A 26,616-nucleotide genomic window follows, 5' to 3' on the forward strand; every position below is an offset into this window, starting at 1 on the left:
ATTAATTAGGCACTGCAATAGCCAATTATGGAGGAGCATGACAAAGAGCTACCCAAAATGGCCAATGCTCAAACATCCAAATCCCAGTATGAGATAATTTATATGACTGGTCCTGCCTCTCCCTGGAATGCATCATCTCATCTCCTCTGAAGTGCCTCTTCCATCATTCCTCTCCCTGAACAAGTGACTCTGCCTCGGTTTCTGCTCGTGTTTATTATACAGCAGCTGTCTTCATTACCATCTCCTTACTCCACCGTGTGTGTGGTGGGAGGGAGGGGGGAGTTTCCATGGTGATTTCAGAGCGATTTCTTGTGGCACCTGTGCCACGGCTTTGCCCCCGAGCTCTTTCCCAGTTGGTGTATCAGCTAAGGGTGGTTGGGGTATATCCCTGGCACCACTGAGATTGTTACAGAGTTGCAAATCCTGCTTCTAGCTCTTTTCTTCTACGTCTGTCATCTCCGTGAAAATGAGCATTTAGCAGCGTGGGGAGCAGATGAGAGTCTCCGGCATCACATTGCTTAATACTTATTAATTTGTTCATTTAACACTCATGCATGCTTCCAGTCTAGCATTTTCTGTCTATTCCTAAGAGTTCCATGGAATACTAATTGATATTGCAAGGAAAAAGAAGTTTGCATGATCAAGTGATGCTGGGGAGGTGCTCAGGCTGATGCAGACCTAAGGAAATGTTCTGCAATATGGGACCTCTGAGAACGTTTGCTATACTAATGCACTTAAATTCAAAAGATGTCTGGTAGGTCACAATTTCCAAACATATTCCATCATGGATGACTTTTTTCAAGGCCATCTCAAGAGACTAATGTTTCGTGGAACAAACTTGGGAAATTGCTGGGATAAGCAATGGAAGGATCTCCTAGCAGTAAGGAGGGTAGAATGCTAAAGACATGGCTCAATCCACTCTCTGGGGAAAGGAGTATTATGCATAATTAAAACCAGACATATTTTCTCCAACTGTGCCCAAGCTGATGGGTACGGCTTAAAAAAATTTTTTTAAAAAGTCCATAATTGTGCTGACAAATTCCCTCACGGATTTGCATTATATGACGTCCACTGCGTCCTCAGTGTAGCCACGTGGGACAGAGTCCCTGGGTGCTCTCCTATGCTGTATGCAGGCTGCTTTCCCATGCACTGCCCAGCTCATAGAAGTCCTATTCATCCTTCAAGGTTCATCTCAGATGCCACTGCCTCCTAATCTCCCCATTCAGAGTAAAATTGCTGTAGCCCACAGCACCCCGGCACTTTACTTCTATTTATTCAGCACATTGTCAATACCAGGCATTCTGTCTCGTCTTGAAGCTGGGCACGTACTTGACATCCCACTAAAAGCTCTTAGAAGACAGGGTCATGCCACGCCTCCCGACTCTCTCATAGTGTATGTATACAATAGGTGCCCACTCACTGCTTAGTAAGCAAATGGGCACATGAAGATATGAACACATGAATGGATGGTTTTCTCTAATATAAGAGTTTCCTTGGGCAAGCTGCCCTTAGCATTGCTTAGGCAGAGTAGCATGGTCAAAGCTACCTAGCTTGGGCTCCAGAAAGGTCATGACAGCATGGCCCAGTGTTATGGACATAACCAAGGTTTGGGAAAGGTCACCCTCCCTGTTGCTGTCATCAGTTAGCAAATACCAGGACTACTCTAGGGAAGAGAGAACGGCTCACCCCATGTTAACTTTATAGTGTGTATTTGACAGGGGATTGTACAGAAATGCCAGGGACGATTAGTGCAGGCTTGGCTTTATTAAGTAAACATGACTGTGTAACATCTAACATCCTGTCTGTACCACGTGAATCCAGCCTTTCCCCAGGTGCTTCTCCAAGCAGCTCCAATTCAGGAGCATTAAAGAGAGAAAGTGAGAACAACAAAAAAAAGTGAGCGGGAAGCATAATCGCAGCCATCTATTGAGTAGGTGCCACATTAAGCTCTCCACTACATCAACTCTTATAATTTTAACAAGACCCTTACAGTATGGGCACCATTATTACTCCATGTTGCAGATGTGGGCTCTGAGGCTTCTCATACAAGGTCATCCAGTTAATAGCAAAACCCATGTGTCTGAGTCTTAAACCTAAGCTCTTAATCATTGTACTCTATTCCCTCCCATATAAATAATCCTTCCAAGTATGGCCAGAACAATGAGCTATTTTTCTTCTAGGGGATTATTTACATGTGTACAGTGCACTATAAAGCTAGAGATGAAAGCTAAGTCTGATTTTAACTGGGAAGGAAAAAGATTGATGCATGTTTGACTTTATAAATAAGTTCAGTAGCTGTCAGATGTTGACATGTAAACAAATGAGTATGCCTGTGTTCCAGTAAAACTTTATTTACAAAAATAGGTGTAGACCCAGATATGGCTGTGGGCCATAGTTTGCTGTATGCTTCTTTACGTGTTATTGAATAGAAGGTATCAGATTGTGTAACTCAAGACTCGTATACAATCCTGGAGGTTATAATTAGTGATATCAGTGTATACAGTTACCCTAGGCTGCTGCTTCTCAAACTTTTCCATTGACGTCCTCCTGATAGCAGAAGAGGATGGGTGTGTATCCCCAGGAGGTCTGGAGGGTGTAGCAAGCACAAAATATCTTTAAGGCTTCACATTTTTGCTTAAAAACTAATGTGAATTTTACCTTGTAATCCAGAATAAATTCTTTTGTTTTGGTGTAAAAGTAGTTTTTCCTTAAAATGTTGAGAAAACTGACATTCCAATCAAATGAGTATTATTTATCTTGTGGTTTCAAGAACCTCCTTGCCCTAGAGTCTGCTGAGCACAGTCTATGAGGGATGACATAGCTGGGGACTGGGACCAGGCCCCGCTGTTAGCTCTGGGCCGTGGAGGCAGCCAGGGTTGTTCCAACTCTTGAGATTCCTTTTTCTGGACTAACTCTTGCACCTGTTCCTCTGGTGTGTTTTCTCATGCCACATTTGTTCATTCATTCACCCACTCATTCTTCTATTTATGTATTCTTTCCATCTAGCATTCATTCAGTATTCACTTATAAAACACCTGCTCTATGTTAAACTAGGTTAGATACTAGATACGAAGATCTCCCAAATTCCTGAGTATTTTGGATTTTTAATATATCTCAGCTATTTTTGAACTCTTCTCTGCCCACTTGCTACAAATATCTGACTTTTCTTCAAATATGGTTTCAGTCTGATGGATCCTTGGTTGTCTGCCATTGCAAGAGAGAGCATGATCTTGACCTAACTTCAGTAACTTCCTGTAACCTCACAAGCGCTGCTCAGCATTTAGGCAGGCCAACTCCCAAAGTCCTTTGCAAACCCTTCCAATTGAATATATGGAGTTTATGTGTTTGTTTGTTTGTTTGTTTGTGAGATGAGATCTTACTCTGTCGCCCACACTCGAGTGCAGTGACATGATCATAGCTCACTGCAGCCTTAAACTCCTGGGCTTAAAGGATCCTCCCACCTCAGCTTCCAGAGTAGCTAGGACAACAGGCAACCACCACCACACCCAACTAATTTTTTAATTTTTTTTGTAGAGTCAGGGTCTTGCTGTGTTGCTCAGGCTGGTCTCCAGCTCCTGACCTCAAGTGACCCTCCTGCCTTGACTTCCCAAAGTGCTAGGATTACAACCGTGAGCCACATGGAGTTTAGACTTGATTATCTTGTCACTTCCTCCTTCTGATCATGTTAGTTACGTTATACAAACTTGCAATGCTTTGTTTGTGTAACAATGCTTGTATTAAGCTGAATTCAGATCTATAATTATAACAGTACAATCATGCTTAACTCATAGCATCTCATGACAGGCAGATGACAGTAATGGTGAAGTACTGGAAGAATGGTGGTGGTGATATCAGTGAGAGTGACAAATGTGATCACAAGTGGTGGTAGAGGCAGTGATAGTAATGGGAGTGAGAATAGTGGCACTGTGGCCACAGCTGCTGCTGATGGTGGGGAGGTGATGCTGGTTGTGGCAGTGCACGAATGGGGCAGTCAGGGAGGGTGATGAGCTGGGAGCCTCCTGAGTGGCAGACACCCAGGCAACCTTACCCTCTCTTCTATTTCCTTGCCCCAGTGTCCACAGCAACGTCCTGCAATGACCCTGGGATCCCGCAGAATGGGAGCCGGAGTGGTGACAGTTGGGAAGCCGGCGACTCCACGGTGTTCCAGTGTGACCCTGGTTATGCGCTGCAGGGAAGTGCAGAGATCAGCTGTGTGAAGATCGAGAACAGGTTCTTCTGGCAGCCCAGCCCGCCAACATGCATCGGTACAAAGCAGCTGCAGGGTGCACTCTGCCCTTGGGGCTCACAGTTGTGTGCTCCAAAACCTTCCATGCTCTGCAGCTGCATCTTGGGCCTGGGGCCAAGAGAATTGAAACAGATGAAAGTTGCAGAAAGCCCATCATCTACCCTGCTTTGCATGCATGTGTCCCCACACGCACTCACTCACATTCACACTCTACACACAAAGCACTACAAATTCCTCACTTGCTAAAATGGTCCCAGAGATTTCCAAGTCAGACAAGTCTGTCCCTTTCTCTCTGGCCCAGGCTGTACAGGTCAGGAGGAGGAATGGGTCATCTTGGGTAGTAAAGGCTAACAGGTTCCAAAATGACCCTTCTATTACCTGAAGCAATAGAAGGGCACCCACAGGCTCAGAATGTAAAGAAAAGAACCTTGCTTTTCCTGTTCTCAAGGAAATTATTGGTTACCTGGCTTTTGGTTCTTTTCGGTCTTAGAGACAAGGTCTCACTGGAGTGCAAGTGGCACTGTCACAACTCACTGCCGCCTTGACCTCCTGGGCTCAAGTGATCCTCCCACCTCAGCCTCCCAAGTAGCTGGGCCGGCAGGCCTGCGCCACCACACCCAGCAAATTTTTGTATTTTTGTTGTTGTTGTTGAGATGGAGTCTCACTATGTTGCCTAGGCTGGTCTCGAATTCCTGGGCTCAAGTGATCCTCCTACCTTGGCCTCCCAAATGCTGGGATTACAGGGTTTTCTTTCTTTGGACTTAAAACTTTCCTGTATGAGAGATGAAGACATAAAGGACCTGAGACTTGTCTAAGGTCCCATCACTTAAAAGGGGTGGGGCCTGAAAAATCCTACCTCTAACTACTTGAGACTGAGAGGAGAAGGGAACTTGAAGGGAGGCTGGGATGGGAAAGAAAGATAAATAGAAACAAACACTCCAGGTGCCCACTTCCACATGGCTATTTTGCTCAGGTGAAATAATGAGTGTTTATCTCCCCTGTCAATGCTGGCTGTTAGAAGAGAAGAGAACCCATGGTCACTGAGTCCTTACTGTGTACTTGCCCCATACTGGACATTTACTTAGATAACCTCATTTAACTTTCCCGGCAGCTCTCTGAAATTAGCACCATTTCCTCATTTACACTTGAAACTGAAACTTAGACAAATTTGGATATCTTGTCCCAAATCACAGAGCTAGGATATAGCAGAGCCAAGATTTACACCCACGCCAGTCTGAATGCAAAGCCTCTCATTTTCCTACCTCCCACACCGCCTCCCCTGCTGGAGATAGGTGCGAGGGACTTCCTGAGACAGCTCCTGCAGGAGCGTCTGCCCTGGCCTGCACCCGCAGGCTTAATGGGAAGCAGTGCACTGTCCAGGCATCTGAGGACTGGCCTATTCCAGGCCTGGCTCTGAGGCCTGGCCCTGAAGGTGAGACACTAAATCCTGCTCCTCAGTGGGAATTAGGAGCCACATAGGTGTGTGGGGCAGGAGGTTGAGACCCCAGTTTCAGATCCAGCTGAGTTCTTCACTACGTATTCTGCTGTGTAGGGAACAGTATGGGATATTGAAGTAGACACAATCAGATTTAGTTTCTAGCTCTGCCATTTACTGCTTTGATGACCTTGGGAAATTGCTTCAACTCTCTGAGCCTGGGTTTCCTCATCTGTGAGGGTAAATACACTTCCCTTATGGCATTGTGGGGTGAGGACACGCCTAACCCCAAACTCAAGAAATACTAATTTCCTTCCTTTCTGTCTTCCTTCCTTCTTTTCATCTTTCGCTTCTTTGAATCCTTCTTTCAAATCTTCAGACTCACTTCCCTTCCCTAAGCCAAGATTCCATCTGCTAAGGGAATTCCGCTGAGGCCCAGGAGAGAATCTGGGAACCTCTGAGGCTCCTTCCAAATTCAGCCTTCTACAAGGCTGTGATTCCTTAGACTCATTTTACAGAAAAGCAGGTCCTGAGATGAGATTGTCCCAAGTGGAGGAGGAGGATTGTGCTAAGCTGAGGAGAGCAATAAATGTGCAGTGGGCAGGGTGGAGAGGTTAATTCAGTTTTCATCACCCGTTCTTCTACACTCGGCTTTGGGAAATGTTTCTCAGGCAACAAAATAAATGCCTTTGCCTCTTCTCTCAAACGAACTGGAAATCCCAGTGACATGCTTCTAATTTCCAGCTCCCTGGGCGTTCTGCCATGAGCGGGTCTAGCTGGCCTTGATAACCCTTCATTACAGGGAGGAAGCAAAGGAAGAAAACAAATACTCATTGGATGCTGTCCCCGTGATCGGCACCAAGCTAAACATTTTAGCTGCATTATTGCAGCTGAAATCACTCTGTGGTGAGGTTAGAGCTCGGGATTCCACTCCCTGGCTCAGGTCTGGCTTCACCACAGCAAGCTGTGTGGCCTTAGACAAATTGCTCAACTTCCCTGTGCCTTCATTTCCTTGCCGGTAAAATAGAGAAAATGATAGTACTTACCTTCTAGCATTGTTTTGAGAATTAAAAAAGAAAATACTATAAAGCAATAAGAACTGTACGTGGCTCATAGTTAGCACTGTGTATATTAGAAGCCATTATTATCATTATTCTTTTACTTTCGAGATGAGGAAGTAGAGGCTCAGAGGGGTGGACAGTTAGCCCAAACTCACACAGCCAATGAGTGGCATTGTCAGAATTTGAGCCCAGGATTGTATGACTTCCAAATCAATGCCCTTTCCACAACTCTTGCCCTCAGTCCAACCTGCCCACTTCTTGGCTGTCTAGAAGGATCTGCAGCTTGCACCCACTCCCATCTGGGCAACCATGTTTTAGTAAGCTCAACAGGACCCCACAACTAACCCTGAGCAGTGGGAGCCTTCCTGTTGGTGAGGCAGCCCAGAGATCCATGCAAGGCCTTGGGGCACAACTGGCAGCAGCCAGTGAAGCCCATGCTGGGGTTCTGAGTGGGAAGCACATGCCCGATGACATGGAGCCATCTAGAAGAGAGCTGTGCTCAGACAGCAGCCTAGAACCCAGAGACACTGACAGTACTTTGGGGGTTGGTGGGAGAGTAACAGGCGCAGTTTCAGAAATGCAGAGACTCACCCCATCTGTGGCAAACTTAAGGGAAGAAGCCCCTGAGCTGGCAGAGGGAGGTGGAGGCTGGGAACCCAGAATGGAAGCCTTGTTGTGCCCCTTGGGAAGATTTCCCCAGAGTTGGGACTTTTGATAACGACACTCACTTTCCACTCTCACTGGCCATATCAGGCTCTGTTTCTAGGCTGGCCTGGGCAAGGCCACACTCCATGGACTGGACATTACAGTCTTGCTTTGTTAAGCTCCAGGGTCTAGCCTGATTGTACTGGCCTCTGGTTGGCCCTATTCATCTCACCCTCTGCTCCCAAAGGATTCAGTGGTGGAGACACAAGTGAGACATAAGCAGACCCAACTTAAGGCACCATCCTCGCTCAGAAGCTCCTGCAACAGCTGTGCTCTCCCCTGCTGGCCTGTGGGGAGAAGCATTCCTCTTCTACTCTGGTTACTGCCACCAACCATATGGAAGTAGAAGAGGGGAAAACAACAGACTTTGGAGCCAGTCCTGTGTGAGTCTCAGTCTCAGAGTGACTCTGGGCAAGTTACTTAGGCTTTCTGAGACTCACTTTCCTCCTTTATAAATCAGGAAGCATAATCCATTGCTCGTTGAGTTGTTAATGAGACATAAATGAGATAGTGCATCTAAAATGTGATTTGTTAAGTCTGATACGTAATAGATGCCTATTTGAGTGTTTCTGAAACTCAGGATGGTTCTTGGGATATATTTTCCCATGGAACAAAAAGCAGACTACTCAAAACCACTCCAATTTTATGTTCAGCCACATTAGGGCTCTTGTGGCCTGACCTGAAGGTCTACCATTTGTTTGAGACCCTGTTAGGGATTGACCCAGCCCTTTAAGCCTCACCCTGAGTAAAACCCACAGCCGGAGGTGGCTCCACGACACAGCCAAAGCAGCAGTGCTCAGCTCTATGACAAGCCGATGGCTGCTCCCAACTTTGGAGTCAGGTATACCCTTTTGCTCTCCCCACAAAGACTCATCTTGGATTTTCTAGCCAGCCCCTAAATGGCTCTCTGTGTTCCTATGGGCTCAGTGTTTACAACCTCTGATGGTGCCCTGTGGTTTCCAGACCAAACCACACCTATAGTCTTGGCCATCCTGCTAATGACCTCACACACTTCCCAGCTTTTACTCTATCCAGTCCTCAAGCCACGGTACAGCAGCCCCAGCCATGGAGGAAGAGACCTGAGCCAGGCTCTGGGGAAGCTGCCCAGAAGGTCCCGAGGTAAATAGGTTGCTGTGTTACCTGGCCACTTTCTCCCTCCCCACCTGCTTGAGAGACCTGTCATCTCAGGGGAGCGCGACCATGTAGACTGATTGGGGATTAATAATAGCTCCATACAACTGAGGTACACACATACTCTTGGACAAGGCCTTTTGGAAAGTTGGAAAGTATCTGCAGCCGCGAGCAGATGCCAAGAGCACTGGTAGCGTAGGAGACCAGCTGCGCTTGGCAGGCGAACATGAGCCTGTTTCCCACTCCTCCTGACATCCAGTGCACAGGAACTCACAGTCAGTACCCACAAAGCTCGCCTGGAAGCCGATGTGAGGCAGTGAAGGAAGGCCATGTACTTCATAGGTGCGTAGACAGTGCCGGCTCCATCTATCAAGCATTCACTCTCTACCAAATGCTTTAGCAGACATCTCCCATAATCTTTACAACCACCCCACAAAGAAGATATTGTCTCTTTTTATGACAGGAAAGACATCAAGGGCTAGAGAGGCTAGATGAGTTCCCTAAGTTCACAGGAACTCTGTTGCTAGGAAGCAACAGGGCCAGGTATTTTAAAAAATAATTTATTGAGGTGAAATGCACCTAACATAAAATTACCCATTTTTCAATGAACAGTTCAGTGGCATCTGGTACTTTCGAAATGTTGTGCACCACCACCACTATCTCCAAAACATTCCCACCCCTCCAAAGTAGAACTCCATCATTTCACCTTCCCCTGAGTCCCTAAGCCAGGTTTAACTTCAGCCTGTCAGCTTCAGCCCCTCCTCTCTCGATAGTGTATTAGCAACGCCCATGAAAATGGGCCCAGGGTGAAGAGGCAGCCTCACCCTCGTCTTCTTCTCTCCTCAGCTCCCTGCGGGGGAGACCTGACAGGACCATCTGGAGTCATCCTCTCACCAAATTACCCAGAACCCTACCCACCAGGGAAGGAGTGTGACTGGAAAGTGACCGTCTCACCAGACTACGTCATCGCCCTGGTATTTAACATGTATGTACCTTTCCCCCGGGTGGGAGACGAAGGGTTCAGAGCAGCTAGGGGCTCTGGGACCTGGGTCTCCAGGTGAGTATTCACAGGTGTGTGAGCAGAGTTCTCAGCTCCATGGGAGGTGAAAAAGCCGAGAGAGAGAAACTAGCATTTATTGAACATCTATGTGCCAGGCACCGCGCTCAGTGGTCTCATGCATATCATCACATCTAATCCTTGTAGTAATCTGTGAGGAAGCAATTATTATTTCCTCTTTACCTCTGAAGATACTGGGACTCGGAAAGGAGGCCTTTGTTGGACGCCCTTGCCCTGCCCTCTGCATTCCCAGTCTGCTTCCCTGGCCCCTTCCACCCCACCCCAGAGGTGTAAACGGGCGGGCTTGGGTCCCAGGCACCTCCGCATCTAGTACCTGCACTTGCTCTCCCATTCCTGCTACAGGAAAGCTCTTCAAAAGAACTGCTCTGCCTTCGTCTACTTCCTCACCTCCCATTCACTCTCAACCCACTGGAACCTGGTTTCTGCCTCCACGGTTCTACTGGAAACTCCTCTGATAAAAGCCACCCACAGACTCCTGGTTCCAAACAAAAGGCCTTTCCATGTTTTATCCCACTCCACCTCTTGGTCACCCTTTCCATCCTTAGGCTGCTTTTTCACTTGGTTTGCATGAAGTTACTCTTTCCAGTTCTCCAAGCTCTTCTGTGACGTCACGTGGACCTCTTGTTAACCCATCTTCCTTTGCCGGGCTTTGTCAGACCTCCTCTTCTTACCCTACACCCCTTTCCTGGACAAGTTCATTCATTCCTGTGTCTCCACTCTCCTCTTATAAATGGAAGACTCCATTCTGCCGCCCACCCTGGCTTTATTCTGAGCGTCAGCCTCGCTCTCCAGCTGTTGGACATCTCTGTCTGCGGCCTGCAGACACTGCAAATGAGCATGTACAAAATCAAGCATATTTTTCTCCCCCAGAAGAGCTCTGTTCTGAGCCTTGGGGCTGGCGTTGACACCTGCTCTCACGGCTTCTTCCACTAGCAGCAACCGAGGCGTGCAGCCTCTACCGCCTTCACTCTCCTCATGTATTTTCCTCTTCTCCATCCTCCCAGCTCCTGTCCTGGTTTGAGTCCTATCATCTCCCATCTAAATTACTGCCCTCATCGCCTAGCTGGTTCCTCTGCCCCATCTTGCCTCCCATGCCAGTCTCTCCCCTAGCTAGCTGTCAGAGTGATCGTGTCACTCAAAAATGCTGAAATAACCACCCTACTTTCCATTTTAACATCCTCTAATGACAGTGCTCAGCAATAAAAAAGAATGAACTACTGATACATGCAACAACGTGGATGAGTCCCAAAAATATTATGCTGAGTGAAAGAAGACAGACATAAAAAAGTACATAATGTATGATTCAACTCGTATAAAATTGTAGGATCAGCAAAACTAATCCCTGGTGAAGAATTCTGATCAGTGCTGGCATCTGAGGGTAGGGAAGGTTGAATGGGAAGGGGCACTTGGAACTCTCTGGGGTGGTGGGACAGTTCTGGATCTTGATACGCATGTGTCAAAACTGATAGAGTGGCACACCTTAGAGCTGATCATTTCACACGGTGTAAATCATACCTCAATTCAAAAACAAAGAAACAAACAGATCCTTTATTTTTAAATCCTAACATGGTCCTCTATTGCTTATAAATAAAGGCCCAAACTTTGGAGTTTCATTCCAAACAATCTGGTCTCTGCCTAACTCTCCAGTCAGCCCCCCGACCCCATCCTAAGCCCACCCCATCCTAAGCCCTGAGCTCCAGCCAGATGGAACTCCTTGCAGTTCCAGGGCCTCTTGGATTCTTTCATGCCCTTATGACTTTGCCTCTGTTTCTGCCTTCACAGCAACTTCCTGTTCTCTCCTTGTCCTATCTCTAAGGGTCTTCTCATCTCCCAAGACTCAGTTCAGGCTTGATTTCCTCCATAAACGTTTGATTTTTCATCCTCCCCAAGGAACCTTGCTTTGTGTTTCTGCTCTGCCTCGGGCTGACTTTATACATTATTTTGTTGTTGACATGTCTGTCACTTCCTACAGCACCATCAATTTTTGAAGGCAGCAGTGGTGTCTGACATGTCCCCATGTCCTTGGCACCTTGCACAGTGCGTGGAATATTGAGGGTGCTCAAAATTTGATGATGGAAGGAAGAGAGGGACAGAAAGAAGGCAGTTAGTTAGGAAGTGGTGATGCCATCATTTGTGACCAAGACTGACTCCCTCCAAAACCCTTCACTGGTGACTTTCATAAAAGCAGATGTCAAGAAGCTGAATTACAGGGGCAAGAAGACCATGTCACCCAGCAGTGATGTGGTGAGCCCGCAACTGACACCAGTGTGACAGGGTGCCAGGTGGGAAGGAGGCCAGTGCACATCTGGCTCTGCGCCCCCTGCCTCCCATTCCTCCATCCTGTCTCTTAGCCTGCCTTATCTCCTTTGTCCTAGAGATGCATGGCCTCCTCCCCCTGCTATATATCTTAGCCAAAGGGTAGAGCAGTCATTTTACTCTCAATCTCAAATAGAATACAGTAAGTCCTCAATGTCATCAACAGGTTCTTGGAAACTGTGACTTTAAGTAAAACAAAGTACAGCAGGTCCTCAAATGTTTCCTTCAATGTCATTTCATTATATTGTTTTGTTTTGTTTGGTTTGGTTTGGTTTCTGAGACAGAGTTTCATTCTGTTACCCAGGCTGGAGTACAGTGGCATAATCTTGGCTCACACAACCTCTCCCTCCCGAGTTCAAGCAGTTCTCATGCCTCAGCCTCCCGAGTAGCTGGGATTACAGGTGCATGCCACCACACCCAGCTAATTTTTGTATTTTTAGTAGAGACAGGGTTTCGCCATTTTGGCCAAGCTGGTCTCGAACTCCTGGCCTCAAGTGATCTGCCCACCTTGGCCTCCCAAAATGCTGGGATTACAGACATGAGCCACCATGCCCAGCCTGTGTGTTGATGAGAAACAAACAGTTGGTTTTGTTTTATGTCATTTCACTTAAAGTCATGGTTTCTGAGAGCCTGTGGACAATGCTAAGGACTTGCTGTATCTGAGTATCCCAGTCCGTGACTGGGCATGAGCAAATTTGCATCTGAAATCTATTCTCTGCAAGCTCATTTACTTTTCTATTGTTTTCATCTTTGCACACTTGATTGGTATCAATTGCCTTTGTTAGATATATACTTAAGAGTGGAATTGCTGCACCAGAGCGCAAGCATACGGGGGACTTCAAAAAGTTTGTGGAAAAATTGAATTTAAGATAAAAATAAAAAATATAAACTTTATTACTCAACATAAACTCCACCAAGTTCAGGACACTTTTGTAAACAACAATACCAGTAATTTTGTCCATCCCTGAAGAACTGAGGGTCCTGGTAATTTAACTATGTCAGTGTAGTCTTTTTTACTTTGTTAACCGAAGAAAAAATGGGTGCCCTTTAAAGATGTTTTAAGATTAGGAAACAAAAAGCAATAAGAAGGAGCCAAATCAGGACTGTAAAGTGGATGCCTAATGATTTCCCATTGAAACTCTTGAAAAATTACCCTTGTTTGATGAGAGAAATGATCAGGAGCATTGTTGTCAGGGAGAAGGACTCTCTCCTGAAGCATTTTTCTGCTAAAGCTTTAGCTAACTTTCTCAAAACAAACTCCTAAGAAGCAGATGTTATCATTCTTTGGCCCTTCAGAAAATCAACTGCAAAATGCCTGAAGCATCAAAAAAAAAAAAAATTACCTTGACCTTTGCTCCACTTTTGCTTCGACTGGACACTTCCATTCCCTGGTAGCCATTGCTTTGATTGTGCTTTGTCTTCAAGATTGTACTGGTAAATCCATGTTCCATCTCCTGTTCTTGGGAGAAATGTTTCAGGATCTTGATCCCACATTTTTAAAATTTCCATCGAAAGCTCTGCCTTTGTCTGTAGCTGACCTAGGCACAATGGTTTTGACACCCATCAAGTAGAAATTTGGTCAACTTTAATTTTTTAGTCAAAATTGTGTAATCTGAACCAGTCAAGATGTCTATGGTGTTGGCTCTCATTTGTGCCATTAATTATTGGTCCTATTCAATTAGGACACAAACAAGATTGTTTTCCTCTCCAATTGATGTGGAGATCCACCTTGGCAGGCTTCATCTTCATTATCATCCCCTCCCTACTTGAAACAAGTTATCCATTTGTAAACTGCTGATTTCTTTGGGGCATTGTCCTCATAAACCTTTTGTAAAGCATCAGCGACGTCACCGTCCTTCTACCCAAGCATCACCATAAATTTGATGTTTTTTCTTGCTTCAATTTTAGCAGAATTCATGTTGCTCTGATAGAGGCTTTTTTTAAGCTGATATCTTGTCCTTTTTAATGCCTCACGTTAGATCCTGTGCAGACATGTTAACAAGTTAGTGTGAGTTGATTTTGATACAAAAAACTTTTGAACTCCATGCATAATTTTTTCATAATATGCATTTTCCATCATTTTCACTTGAGCCATTCCAGTGGGATAAATTACATTCATGAACTCAAATATTCAATTTGCTCATCTAAGTTTTTAAAATGGATTTTTCCCTCACACCAGGGTCAGAATAGCTAAGGGTGAGGACATTTGTGGGTCCTAGGAGTGGGGCAATAGCAGACCCTGAGGAGAGCTGGAGTACTGGCTTGGGATGAAGGCATGAAGCTAGGGTCCTTCATGGTAACAGGCCCCTTCCTCCCTGAGAATGGCTCCCTAATTGGTTCATTCTCTCTTAGAAAATGAGGTTCAGAACAGCACAGCATAAGGACATTAGTGTCAGGTAAGAGACCTGGGTTTTAGACCTACTTTGGTTGACAACTTGGTGTCTAGAGTTGGCAACTCATTTTCCCTTCTGTATAAGGAGGACGTTAGGTTTTCAGCTCCAGATTTTTGGACACTGACTGGAATCTGGCTCCTCTGCCCCTGAGCCTGCCTCTTCCATCTTCTCACCTGACTGAGGTCATCAGGGCCTCATCTTCTCCCTTCCCACCAGCCAGTCTTCAGGGGTTGGATACCAGTGGGATGGTGGGCTTGCTCCCCGGGAGGCCCCATGCTTTGGTTGAGCCTAAGACCCCAGCAAAAGCCTTTATTTGACCTTAGTGGGGTGGGGGTGGGATGTTTTTGTTCCCCAGCTTTAACTTGGAACCTGGCTATGACTTCCTCCATATCTACGACGGACGGGACTCTCTCAGCCCTCTCATAGGAAGCTTCTATGGCTCCCAGCTCCCAGGCCGCATTGAAAGCAGCAGCAACAGCCTCTTCCTCGCCTTCCGCAGCGATGCATCTGTGAGCAATGCTGGCTTCGTCATTGACTATACAGGTAAGGGCCCTGGTGCCAGAGAGTACTGAGGATAGGTCCAGCCAACATGGCAGACGGCAAGTAGTGTAGCATAGTGAGGAGAGCCTGGGCTGGACCACGGCAAACCCACACCAACCCTAGCACTGCTGCCGCCTGCAAAAAACCTGCCTTTCCTGAGGCCCCCCAGATGGCTTAGTCTTTCACGCCTGTATTCTCCAGGGGTGGGAAAAAAGGGGACCAGCATTCTTTTTGCACCCCATCTATTTCCAACCACTACTCTTCTTCTCCTCTTTTTTAATGAGGGTCATTCCTAAGTCTACTTCAGCCTCGTACCCTCACTTCATAGCCATCAGCTGATATCTTCCTGGGTACTGCACTTCACTAAAGAGGGTTCTGATATGAGGCTCAATCTTCCTCTCCACCCAGAGCTTTTCACCATCCTGGGTAACTTCAACATCCCTATGGACAGCCCATCTAATCCTAGGGTCACGGTGCTTAGACCTGTGTCCCAAGGACACTCCTTGGCCATACTCTGACACCTCGTCATAGATTGGTCACTTTCTGATACCTCCTGATCACATTTGTTCATCCTTCCAGCTGTGCTAATTAAGGCAAGTTCAATAGTGTGGTCGAAAGTAAGAGTCAGAAATTTTTCTCTTAAAAATAGTAAATATTGTAGGTTTACCTATCACAACTACTCAGCCCTACTACTGTAGTGCTAAAGCAGCCACAGACATAAACAAATGAGCGTGGCTGCATTCTAAGAAAAATTCACTTACAAAAACAGGCTGTCCCTGCCCGGTTAAGAGCATTGACTGTCAAATTAATTGGATTGAAAGTTCATGTTTACGACTTAACATGTGCGTGACCTTGGATAAAGTATTGAACCTCTTGAAGCCTCGGGCATTTCTTCTTTTATAAAACCATGGTAGGAAAATTCCTGCTTCATAGTGATGGAAAGATCAGTGAGTGCATGCATGAAAGTCCGTGGTACAGTTCCTGGCACATATCACGCATTCTGTAATGTTCAAATATTATTCGTGTAGTAAGAGGAGTTCCAGGCTCTCGAGCACTCCACTGTCTTCTACGCTATTATCTCTTTTTGACCTTTTAGTCTTCCCTAATTATCTCAAATCCCATTATCTAAATCCCAGCTCCCTTCCTTGCTTGATTTGTGAGCTGGGCAAGTTATTATCTCTTGGAACGTCATCTACAAAGTGTTGCTAGTAATAATTATGTTGCAGGAGGTTAAGATTAAAAGCTATTTTATACATGCATATTTTATATATATAAAATATATATGTGTGTGTGTGTGTGTATATATATATATGTATAATGCTCCATATATACTAAACACTCTACAGATGCTCTGGGAATGATAGATTTTGTTATTGTAACTATAACCCAGGTTCACCCAGGCCTCATCAGCCTGAGCATACAAATGGGGTCACATTACCAGTTAAAATTAAAAATTTTCTGGCTCATGTTCCCCACTTGCATAACATAGGACCTCAGATACGTTTTAAAGTGTCCCCTAATTAAATATTTCCAGCCACCCCTGGGAATATCTCACATAAGCTCACATAACACTAATTAGAACAATGGCAGACTTAGTGTTTGCCCGCTGCCAGCACCATCCTAAGTGCTCCATATCCATCAACTCATTGAACTCCTCATAGTTCTCGATTATCTTCTGTTTGCCAGGTACAGTTCTAGAAGACTGGTGCGCAAAATGGAGAATGTTTTACTTGTAGTCTTCTTGCTTCATGGGGCTGGCCTAGGGAATGGATATTCTGCCATCCTCTCTGCCTGCAGGCACCTGCCATTTGGTAAACCTCCTGGGCCCAAACCCTCTTCCACACACTGATATCAGCACAGTCAGACACTTTGGAATTCTAACAGAAGCCATGACTTAGACCCAGTCTGGGACCTCCATTGCTCCCATCACCACCATCCCCACTCCCATGTCATCACCATTTCTTATTATTCATCTCTTCCTTCATATTCTCATCAGTACCCTCAATTGCCTGCCCCCTAGTCCTCCAAGTGCATACACCTTGCAAAACTGTACCCTTTGTTGAACCCACACCCACACGGCTGAGGACACCCAGACGAAGCTGCACAAACATGATACTTAGAGTCACTACAGGTGATGTCGTTTCCCCCAGCCAAGTCTTAGCAACTACCAGAGAAGCCTCTGACTTGACCCAACTGAGTTCTTCTTGGCAGAGATTCCAAACTTCACCCCAAATGTCACCCCTGTCAGCCTCATTTTTTATAAGATGATTTCATTTCAGCTTCCCTGGATACAGTAAGCTACTGGGTAGAAACCCCCTCAGCTTCCTCTCCAGTCACCTTGTTCATGGCTACCTGACTATGGCCGTCTCTCCCCCAGATCTTCTCCAGGGAAATTCATGGTCTGAGAGCCATACTTTCAAATCCTCTTTCCACTTTTGCCTGTTGATCCAAGGTGGTATCTAGAGGGGTCTTTAGATCTAAACCATAACCCAGGGAATAAGACCTCCCCAGCTGCCATCTGAGTCAGCCAAGCAGCCAATTACTGGAGAGAGGGGAGAAGAGAGGCACAGCCTACAGACGCATCCCGCATCACCCTATGAGGCTCTGTAGTGCAAGTACCAAGATAAAGCTAACTATGTGTGTTTGAGGGGTGGGGGGTGCCTATTGAAAACCTCAAGCATCCTTCATTAGTTCCTTCCTTCCTTTCTTCCTTCCTTCCTTCCTTCTTTTCTTCCCAGACTACACACCACCTAATATTAGTCACCCTCTACTATCTCCCTGGGCCTCTGGTCTAGTAGCCCATTTGGTGGAACCCAGGGACCCCTGCCTTACCCTCTGGTCTGCTTCTGCCTATGCCAGGATTCTTGGTTTCCTGGAATGGGTCTACTTTGCTATCAGGTCCCATGGCTTTGATGATATTCTCCCATGCACAATATCTTTCTTTATAGGGCAGGCTCCATCGCTTCATAACTGTATGGCCTGAAACAAGTTGCCTAACTTCTCTGAGCATTGCTTCCTCATCCACAAAAAAGGGACAGTGACACTAAATGAAGGAGTTGTTGTGAGGGTTAGCAAATAGACACAGCACCAAGCAGAGTGCCCAGTGCCAATAAGTACTTGACATGTACTTTGATCCACCCACTTTCATCCCACCTCCTTTTTCCTACTATGTCATTGGTATTGCATTTGCTGTGCCTTTGTTTGGAAGGGAGAATGGGGCTAACCCAGGGGAACACAGTACATATTCTTTTCTGTTTGCTGAAGATATAAAGTGTGAGCATAATGTTTTGCACATGTAATAAGTGTGGGATATTTATAATATGAATATTTGTGATAGATGTATGTGTCCCATATGCTTTACCAGTCCATGGCAAAGAACTTAGACATTCCACACCCTGTGAGTCTGGAGGGAACCATAGATGGAGAAGCAGCCCACTGAGGACCTCCACATGGAGGCAGGGCTGGGTCCTCAGGAAAAGCAGAATTGGCCTCTGCATCCAGGAGGCATCAGTGTCCATGTCTTTTAGAGAAATCTGGGGCTCTGCTAACTCTGAGAGTCTGAGCATCCTGGGAGCTGTGGCTTCAGGGGTCTTGCTTAGGGAGGTGAAAGGGGCTTACCAGAGCCCCACATAGAGAGATGTTGCTGGACTTAGTTGGGCTTAGCACAGTGGAAATTACTCTCTGAGATTAACCCTTCCTCTGACCCAAGGCAGAGAGACCAGGAGACTTTCTCCACACCCAGCTTCCCAAGTGAGAAGCAGAAACAGTTTGGTAGAATCTTAGGAAATATCTAGTTCCAAATCAAAAAACCACTCAGAGCAATTTAAGCAAACAAAGGGGTAACTTATCATAAAAACACAAGAAACAGAAACCCACTCAAAACAATCTGACACAAAAAGGAGACATTATAATAAGAAAACAACTAACAACCTAAGTCACTTCAGCTAAAAGATTTCTATATTTTAACAATACAGATAACAACAACTCTGACACAAAAAAGCAAAATATTTTTAGAATACAAGAGCCCAAGGGCAGAAAGCATCAACTCCCAAAGGACTGGAATCAGGATGGCAGAGGCACAGACTGAGACCATCACCCACACTCCAGGATCGTTCTCTCTCCTCCCTGCCTCCTTCTAAGCACTTGCTACATTCTCCCCTCCCTGCAGATCAATTGTCCTTGCTTTTCCATTCTCCTGGGATAAGTGTGGCTGTCTCACTCTTGACATTTTTTTTTTCTTTGAGACGGAGCGTCACTCTGTCACCCAGGCTGGAGTGCAGTGGCGCAATCTCGGCTCACTGCAACCTCCACCTCCCAGGTTCAAGTGATTCGCCTGCCTCAGCCTCCTGAGTAGCTGGGATTACAGGTGTACATCGCCACACCTGGCTAGTTTTTGTGTTTTTAGTAGAGATGGGGTTTCGCCATGTTGGCCAGGCTAGTTTCGAACTCCCGACCTCAAGTGATCTGCCCACCTTGGCCTCCCAAAGTGTTGGGATTACAGGTGTGAGCCACCGTACCTGGATCACTCTTGGCTTCGAATCACTTCCCAATTTATATTCCAGTTTCAGATCCCAAAGGATCATCTGAGGGACCAGGCTTAATTCAAGTGTCCACTGAGCAGCATCATGGGATTAGGCTTTTGCAGAAGGGGCAAGAGCAGATCAGGCATTTTTGTTTATTCATTCAGTAAATACGAATTGAGCAGCTACCACGTGCCAGACCTTCTTAGAACAGACCAGGAAACCAAACAAAGTCTCTGCCTCCACGGAATTCACATCCTCGTGACAACTAGACTGATGGACCCTTTGGTAGATGTTGGAAGCCCACCTGGTTCTAAGGCAAAGAGGGGTGGGGCTTTAGATGTATGTCTCTGTTGCTTCTGAAGGGTGATTGTAGTGTCTTAGTCATCTCTGGGCAGACTTTCTAGGAGATGATTCTGAATGCAGTCATGTCATCTGTAGATTTCTGTTACACCATTGATCAGAGGCACTTCTATTCTGAATTCATCCTCCTAGGTGGCTTTACCCTTTGCTAAAAGGAAACAGAGAACAGCAGGGATCCTGTCTTTTGGACACAGTTACTAAAATAGAGTCACAGGGAGGTGTGTGTCTTTCTCCAGGCCACGGATATCAACAGAACCAGTGGGGGGAAGGCCCTTTATTCTCATATACCAGCTTGTGTGGCAGGCTTTTCCTAGGCAGGAACGTGCTGAAACATCCACGCACATGCGAGACATATTCATTCATTCAACAAATGCTTGGTGACTCCCACTTCATGCCATGCACTGTGCTGGGTGTTGAGAATACAGCAGGGAGCAAAGTAATCATGGTCCCTACCCTAATGTAACTTACAGGTGAGTGAGGGAAACAGCAAGAAGTAAGAAGCATAAGAAGTTAGGAAAGAAAACAACAGGCTTCTCTAAGAAAGAAATCAGAAGGGTCGTTAGTGAAGGCCTCTCTGAGCAGAGTCCATTTAGACAGAGCCCTAAAGGTTAAGTAGAAGCCCTCCGTGCCAGAGGGGGCCAGGGGCGTTTCAGAGGGAAGAGTTTGAAGTGTGTATTAGAGAATCTGAAATAACACAGGAAAGACCAAAGTGAATCGATTCTTAATGGAAGGTCCTAAAAAGCATGTATTTTCTCTTTCAAGCCCTTGGAAGTAACACTGTAGGCCTGGAAGCTACAGCCACACTGGCTACCACCCCTATTCCCACCACCTGCTGTTGGTAGGGGTCATTCTTCTTAAATGCAAAATAGAACTATCTTCCATTCTGCCTCCTTTTAAAGGAAGGCATGTTTGTTGGAAAAATAAAACAATATAAAAGCATATACAATATACTCTTAAAGACTTAGCATGCCCCCAAATACCATCATCCCTTGCAATACCATTATTAACAGCTTGGTATCTCATTTTGGATATTTTCTATAAACATAAAGTAATGTAAAGTCTGCACCAGGAGTTGGCAAACTTTTTCTGGAAAGGGCCAGAGAGTAAGTATTTTTACTCCAGATGGTCTCTGTTGCCACTGCTCAGCTCTGCTTCGTAATGCTAAAGGCAGCCACAGACAATATGTAAACAAATGGCTGTGTTCCAGCAAAACTTTATTTACAAAACCAGGCAGCCACCGACCTGTGGGCTGTAGTTTGCTGATCCCTGTTCTATATGAATGAGATTGCACCATATGTACTCATCTGTAATCTGATTTTTTTGTATGTGAGCCCAAGAATAGATCTTGGACTCCTTCCCATATCAGTATTCAAAGAATAGTGCTATTCTTTTAAAAAGCTGCTAGTGTTTCAGTAGATGGCCCTAATCCACCCTTTGTAACCAGTTCCTTACTGGTTGAATGTTTGGGTTGTTTTCAGAGTTTTGCAGTTTTAAGGTTTGGAAGTAAGCCTCATCTATTAGGACCAGAGAGAAGCTGGCTCTTCTCATTTTCCCATTTTGAAGGGCTTTGGTTTTATTTATTATAATCACCATGATGTTTTAGTCATTGAGTGTTATCAATCACAGCTGAGCTTTGGTTTGGCTGACTAAAGACCTGATTTTGGTCTTAATTCTACCTCTAAATAGCTGAAAGGCTTGGAAGACTCATTTAGCCTCTCTGATCGCCATATTGCTCATCTATAAACTGAATATGAGCGTAACTGGCCCTGCCTTCTGCAGAGGGTATTGGGAGACACAAATGAGATAACGGTTTGGAAAGTGCCTTGAAAATTATGAAGTGACATTCCTATGTAAGGGGCTATCATCACTATCATTATCCTTGTCATTATTATTAATGTGGTAATGCTTGGGATGATGAGCTCATCTTTCTCTTACGTGTGAGTAAATATAGAATAGAGTCTGTAGTTGGAATCATTGATGTGGTTGTTGATTTTCCAAGCCTCAAAGTATTCAGCCAAACAATTCAGCAGCCATTTATTAAGCCTCTGTTATGTGTCAAATAGGGCCAGCCTTGTTGCCAAGTTCTGTGCTAGTTGCCAGGGTTATGAGAAGACTAAGTGATGAACCCTCTCCTCCAGGAGTTCAGAACCTACTAGAAAGAAATACCCTTACCAAAGCTACCAAAATAGTGTGATACGTGTTATAACCAGGGAAAGAAAAACAGAATTCTGCCAGAGAGAAGGTGGCATTAAAAGTGTAGGAGTTTGCCACACAAATAAGGAAAGAAAGGATGTTCTGACATCTGTAAAATTCTGGGCCAGTCATACCCAGCTAGGGTCCAATGCTGGTGCAGCAGTTACCCAAAAACACAGTTGCTTAAACGAAGTAGACGTTGATCAGCCTTCCTATAAAAGAAATCTGGAGGACAGAGCCCAGGATTGATAAGAGAACTCCACCTTGGCTCCTTGTGTCTCCCTACTCTACCATACTAGTCCATGGATCCCATTTCAAGGTTATTTCAGATCCAAGATGGCAACTGAGGTTCCAGCCATCATGTCTGAGTTCTAGACTGAGAGAAGGAGGAAAGATGGAAAGAAGGAAAGGCCAATAGGCATTTCCCTCAGTTGAGTCAACTTCCCTTAAGCAGCCTTTTTAGAAGTTCCACAATAATCCACTGAAGATATTTATTAAGTGCCCACCATGTGACAGACACTGGAATACAGCCGTGAACAAAACTGAACAGCTGCCCTTCTGAAATCTATATTCTAGTGGAGGAAGACAGAAAAAAATAAGGTGAATATAGAGTCGATGAGAGTATTAACTGCGGTGGAGAGAAATATAGCAGAGGAGAGTGTTGGGGGCATTGGGGAGAGGAGTACTGCAATTTTAAGTAGCTGCTCAAAGAGTGTCACTGAAGGCGAAATTGAGCTAAGTCCTGAAAGAGGTAAGAGAGGGAGCCACAAAGACCAGAGGCCAGTGTGGTTGGAGCAAAGCTAGCATAGAGACGACAGGAGCTGAGGTCACAGAGGGGACTACTGGAGCCACATGTGCAGGGTCTTGAAGGCCTGTTAGGATTTTGGTTTTACCCCGAGTGAGACAGGAGGCTATTGGATTGTTTTCAGCAGACATGATCTAACTCGTGTTTACATCTCTTTGTCCAGACCTAGCTGCCCAGGAGGCTGGGAGATGTAGACTTTGACTGATGCCTTGAAGTTCCGGATAAAATCAGAGTTCTGTTATTGAAGGATGAAGGTGGGGAAAGTGGTTATTGGGGACTACAGCTAGTTTTGCCTCTTATAAGCTGTGTGAACTTTGATTCCAAGTTACTTAATTTTTCTGAACTTTAAGGTTTAACCCACTTTGAATTTATAAAAAGGATAGAAGAAACAAAAGACATGATGACAGATCCCTGGATCTCTATGACTCACATATGGGTCACCCAGTGGCCAGCTCTATTCTGGCCGGAGCCACTAGGCATATGGAGAAGACAGATTTGATAAAGGAGGTCAAGGCAATGCATCACGGGGCACATGGGGAAACCGCTGAGGAGTTCCCTGCAATGAGTGGCCACGTTCTGGGTCCCACTTGGGTTTAAATGCAGTAGTGCATCCAGAGCTGCTCCACTCTCAGCTGTGGACAACAACTTAAGGTGCAGGATGGTCTCATATGCTCCCATGCAAGAGTGAGACTCTCAGAGTCCCATCCCATCAGTCAACCAGATGATTGGCAGCTGAGTGACAGCCTCAAGCAGCGCTGCCTCCTGTGTAGGTAATCTAGAAGGTACCCAGGTGACAAGGACCACTCTCAGCAAAATTCCTCCTGAGCCATTCATCTCTGATGAATGAACTCTGATCCCTTCTATTCTGGTTCTTCCCTCCTCAGCTCCACTCTTTGAATTTCTGAGTCCTTCTGCAAGGACTGTCAGTACCCTTTTGTGAGTCCCCATCTCTAGACCTCTCTGTTGCCCCCCAATAATGTATCCTCCAAAATGCTCATCAATCAACCTGATACTCAGTTGCATATCCCTGGTATTGACTGGCCTCAGCTGTGTCCTATTACTTCCCAGCCCTGGTGACAACCCTCTTGACCATCAGTTATCTTAGAACAGGAAATCTGTTCTAAGGAACAGGAACAAATGAGGAAAGGCAATCATGCATAGAAGCATGAGCATGGGCTCCCAGGAGCTGCTCGGGATTTCCAGCTGATGGTGAGGGATGCTGGAGAGTGTCCTACAGAGATTCGGGACCTGGACTAGTACTCCCAAGCCACAGGCAATGTCAAGAGCTGTCTTGTCTGGTGCAGAGGGACAGAGTAGAGGACTGTTACTCACGTCACTGTATGACCGATAGGGAAGAAGACATATAAGGATCAATAGCCACATGAAAAAATACTGTCGTTTTCATAAACTGGCAAGCACCCAATACCCAATACAAAGCCCTGGAAAACTGCACTGGAGACATCAACTTATCCCACCGGTCGGGTAACCCAACCCAGAGGTGGAAGTGGGTTTTGTACTTCCTCCCTGAATCTAAGTATTGGTATCCATGCACTCAGAAGTACCTGCAACAGATGGGTGTGACTGGGCCTGCAGAACGGATGCCAGCTCCACTCCCCAGCCAGTGGTACAGATGGGGCAGAAGAGAGAGGAAGAGAAAGAGCATCTCCAAAAGCAGACTGTCTGCCTTGCTTCTTAGGGGAACACAAAAGGCTAGGAGGCTGCTGAGTGTGAGGGGTCAAAGATGAGCAAAGGGGTGGGCTGTGCCTAAACACTGACCTTTACCACAATGACTCTGCTGGCAGCCGAGATGTGGGCCAGGGACCGTCAGCTCCCACCAGTCAGAGAAACACATGCTTCCCTTTGGGAGGAGCGAGCAGGGGATGAGAGAGGGCCTCAGGGATTTTGCTGGGGCTCCTTCCTCTGCGGGTCAAGGCAAGAATATGGGGAGAGGCGGGGAAATTGCCCTCTTCAATGTGATTTCCATCCTTCAATTTCTACCCAAATTTAGAGACGTTTCTATACCTGAGGAGAATAGGAGCCACAGTCGCGCATCCCTGTGCGCTCTGTGGCTAATTAAAGTCGGGTTCTCCTCATGGGCCCTGAAGCCCAAGAATAGCCTCCTCATGAGCCCTCTGTGTGTGTGCACGTGTTTGTGTTTCTTTTTCCCAGAAAACCCGCGGGAGTCATGTTTTGATCCTGGTTCCATCAAGAACGGCACGCGGGTGGGGTCCGACCTGAAGCTGGGCTCCTCTGTCACCTACTACTGCCACGCAGGCTACGAAGTTGAGGGCGCCTCGACCCTGAGCTGCATCCTGGGGCCTGATGGGAAGCCCGTGTGGAACAATCCCCGGCCAGTCTGCACAGGTGGTGGGAGCCCAGGGATGGCAGCCCGGGGATGAGGAACTGAGGGCATGCCAGGGGCAGAAGGCGCTGTGGGCTAGGGAAAGGAAGGGGGCATGGTCCTCAAGTCTGGCTCCTCCAAGCCTGGCACACCTGGGTTTGCTGTGGATGTGTACAGAAGTGGCTTATAATTCACTAGGTGTGCAGTTCCTGTCAAGGTGTCATCTCAGATCACATGGTGTCCCCACCCCCATTCACATAGTTGCTAATGCCCTCAACAGAGGCCTCCAGACATGCCACATCAGGGGGCTCACACCAGGGAGAAGTCGTTTAAAGGTGGCCCCTGGACTAGTTCCTAGGCCTAGGGAAAATCACTGAGAGATCAGTTATATCGAAGTAAGGCCAGCAGAGTGCACTGATTCCAGGTGGGTCTGGGTGAACCATGGGGGTCCTGACAAGAGGGATAGGAATGAGTAGCAGGGCTTTAAAAGCTTGGTGACCACCCATTGAAAAGCAAAGGGTACCCCTTTGTCATGGTAAGAGAGGCAGGCTCAGACCCACCCCTTGTGGAAATTGGGCATGGTGGAGGGGAACAGAAGGTGGCTGGGTCATATGGCCTGGCCACTCCCCATGGGGTTAGTCCAGGGAAGCTTCAGCTGCCTGCTCATGCTGACACTCACTCTCCAGGTCAGATGTCAGCCAGGGGCAGCAGATCATTTCTAGGCCCCACGTGTAAGCAGAGGAAGTTCCTAATATGCTCCTAAGGCTGTGACTTCAGGGACTAATGCCAGGGTTAATAGGTAGAGGGCAAGAACTGACACCTGCCCAAGAGGGCCCTCGGTAGCTCCAGGGCAAGTTTCAGGCCACATGCCAGGCCAGGGGTGCATGTCCTTGGGCAGGGCAGGGTCCACAGGACTTCCCTTCTCCAAGCTAGGGGCCGCCCACCTCAGGGCAGCCCTACTGGGGTCAGAAGCTCAGGCTGGAGCAGAACAAAGGATGGTCACTGGTAAGAGGCCCACAAGGTCACCTGACTCTCTATTTCTTTCTCTTTCAGCCCCCTGTGGGGGACAGTATGTGGGTTCGGATGGAGTGGTCTTGTCCCCCAACTACCCCCAGAACTACACCAATGGACAGATCTGCTTGTATTTTGTTACTGTGCCCAAGGACTATGGTATGGGTTTGGGTTGTTGTTCATATGTTTTCTGACTACTCACCCTCATTCCAGAATGGACAATTCATCAGACTCCCCCCAATTATGCAGCCCCATTGTGGGAACTGCAGAACAGTCTCCCAGAAAGGACAGCTGAGTGTTGACGTTCTAAACCGGGCTATAGAATACATTCCTGACACAGAGGGCAGAAGGGCATAAGTGAGCCCCGCCAGAACCAAGGGGACAGGGTTGGTGAGAAACTGGCCAAGACAGAGGGAAGGCAAGGTGCCCCAGGGAGCTACCCAGTATGGCCCAAGTCCTAAGGGAGGTGCCGCAGATC

General features: G+C 46.5%; 1 protein-coding gene across 11 annotated transcripts in view; it reads left to right on the plus strand.

Annotated features, from left to right (window-relative positions):
- Positions 1 to 26,616, plus strand: part of LOC105495216 (CUB and Sushi multiple domains 2) — a 656,530-nt gene that overhangs the window by 505,881 nt on the left and 124,033 nt on the right. For all 11 annotated transcript variants that reach the window (XM_071096465.1, XM_071096467.1, XM_071096468.1 and 8 more), the window contains 5 exons: positions 4,074 to 4,265; positions 9,425 to 9,563; positions 14,721 to 14,908; positions 24,956 to 25,150; positions 26,181 to 26,297. In XM_071096465.1, coding sequence (XP_070952566.1) covers positions 4,074 to 4,265; positions 9,425 to 9,563; positions 14,721 to 14,908; positions 24,956 to 25,150; positions 26,181 to 26,297 — 831 coding nt within the window. The remainder of the gene's footprint in view (positions 1 to 4,073; positions 4,266 to 9,424; positions 9,564 to 14,720; positions 14,909 to 24,955; positions 25,151 to 26,180; positions 26,298 to 26,616) is intronic.

This window comes from Macaca nemestrina, chromosome 1 (genome assembly GCF_043159975.1).
Source record: "Macaca nemestrina isolate mMacNem1 chromosome 1, mMacNem.hap1, whole genome shotgun sequence".
NCBI classification, from domain to species: Eukaryota; Metazoa; Chordata; class Mammalia; order Primates; family Cercopithecidae; genus Macaca; species Macaca nemestrina.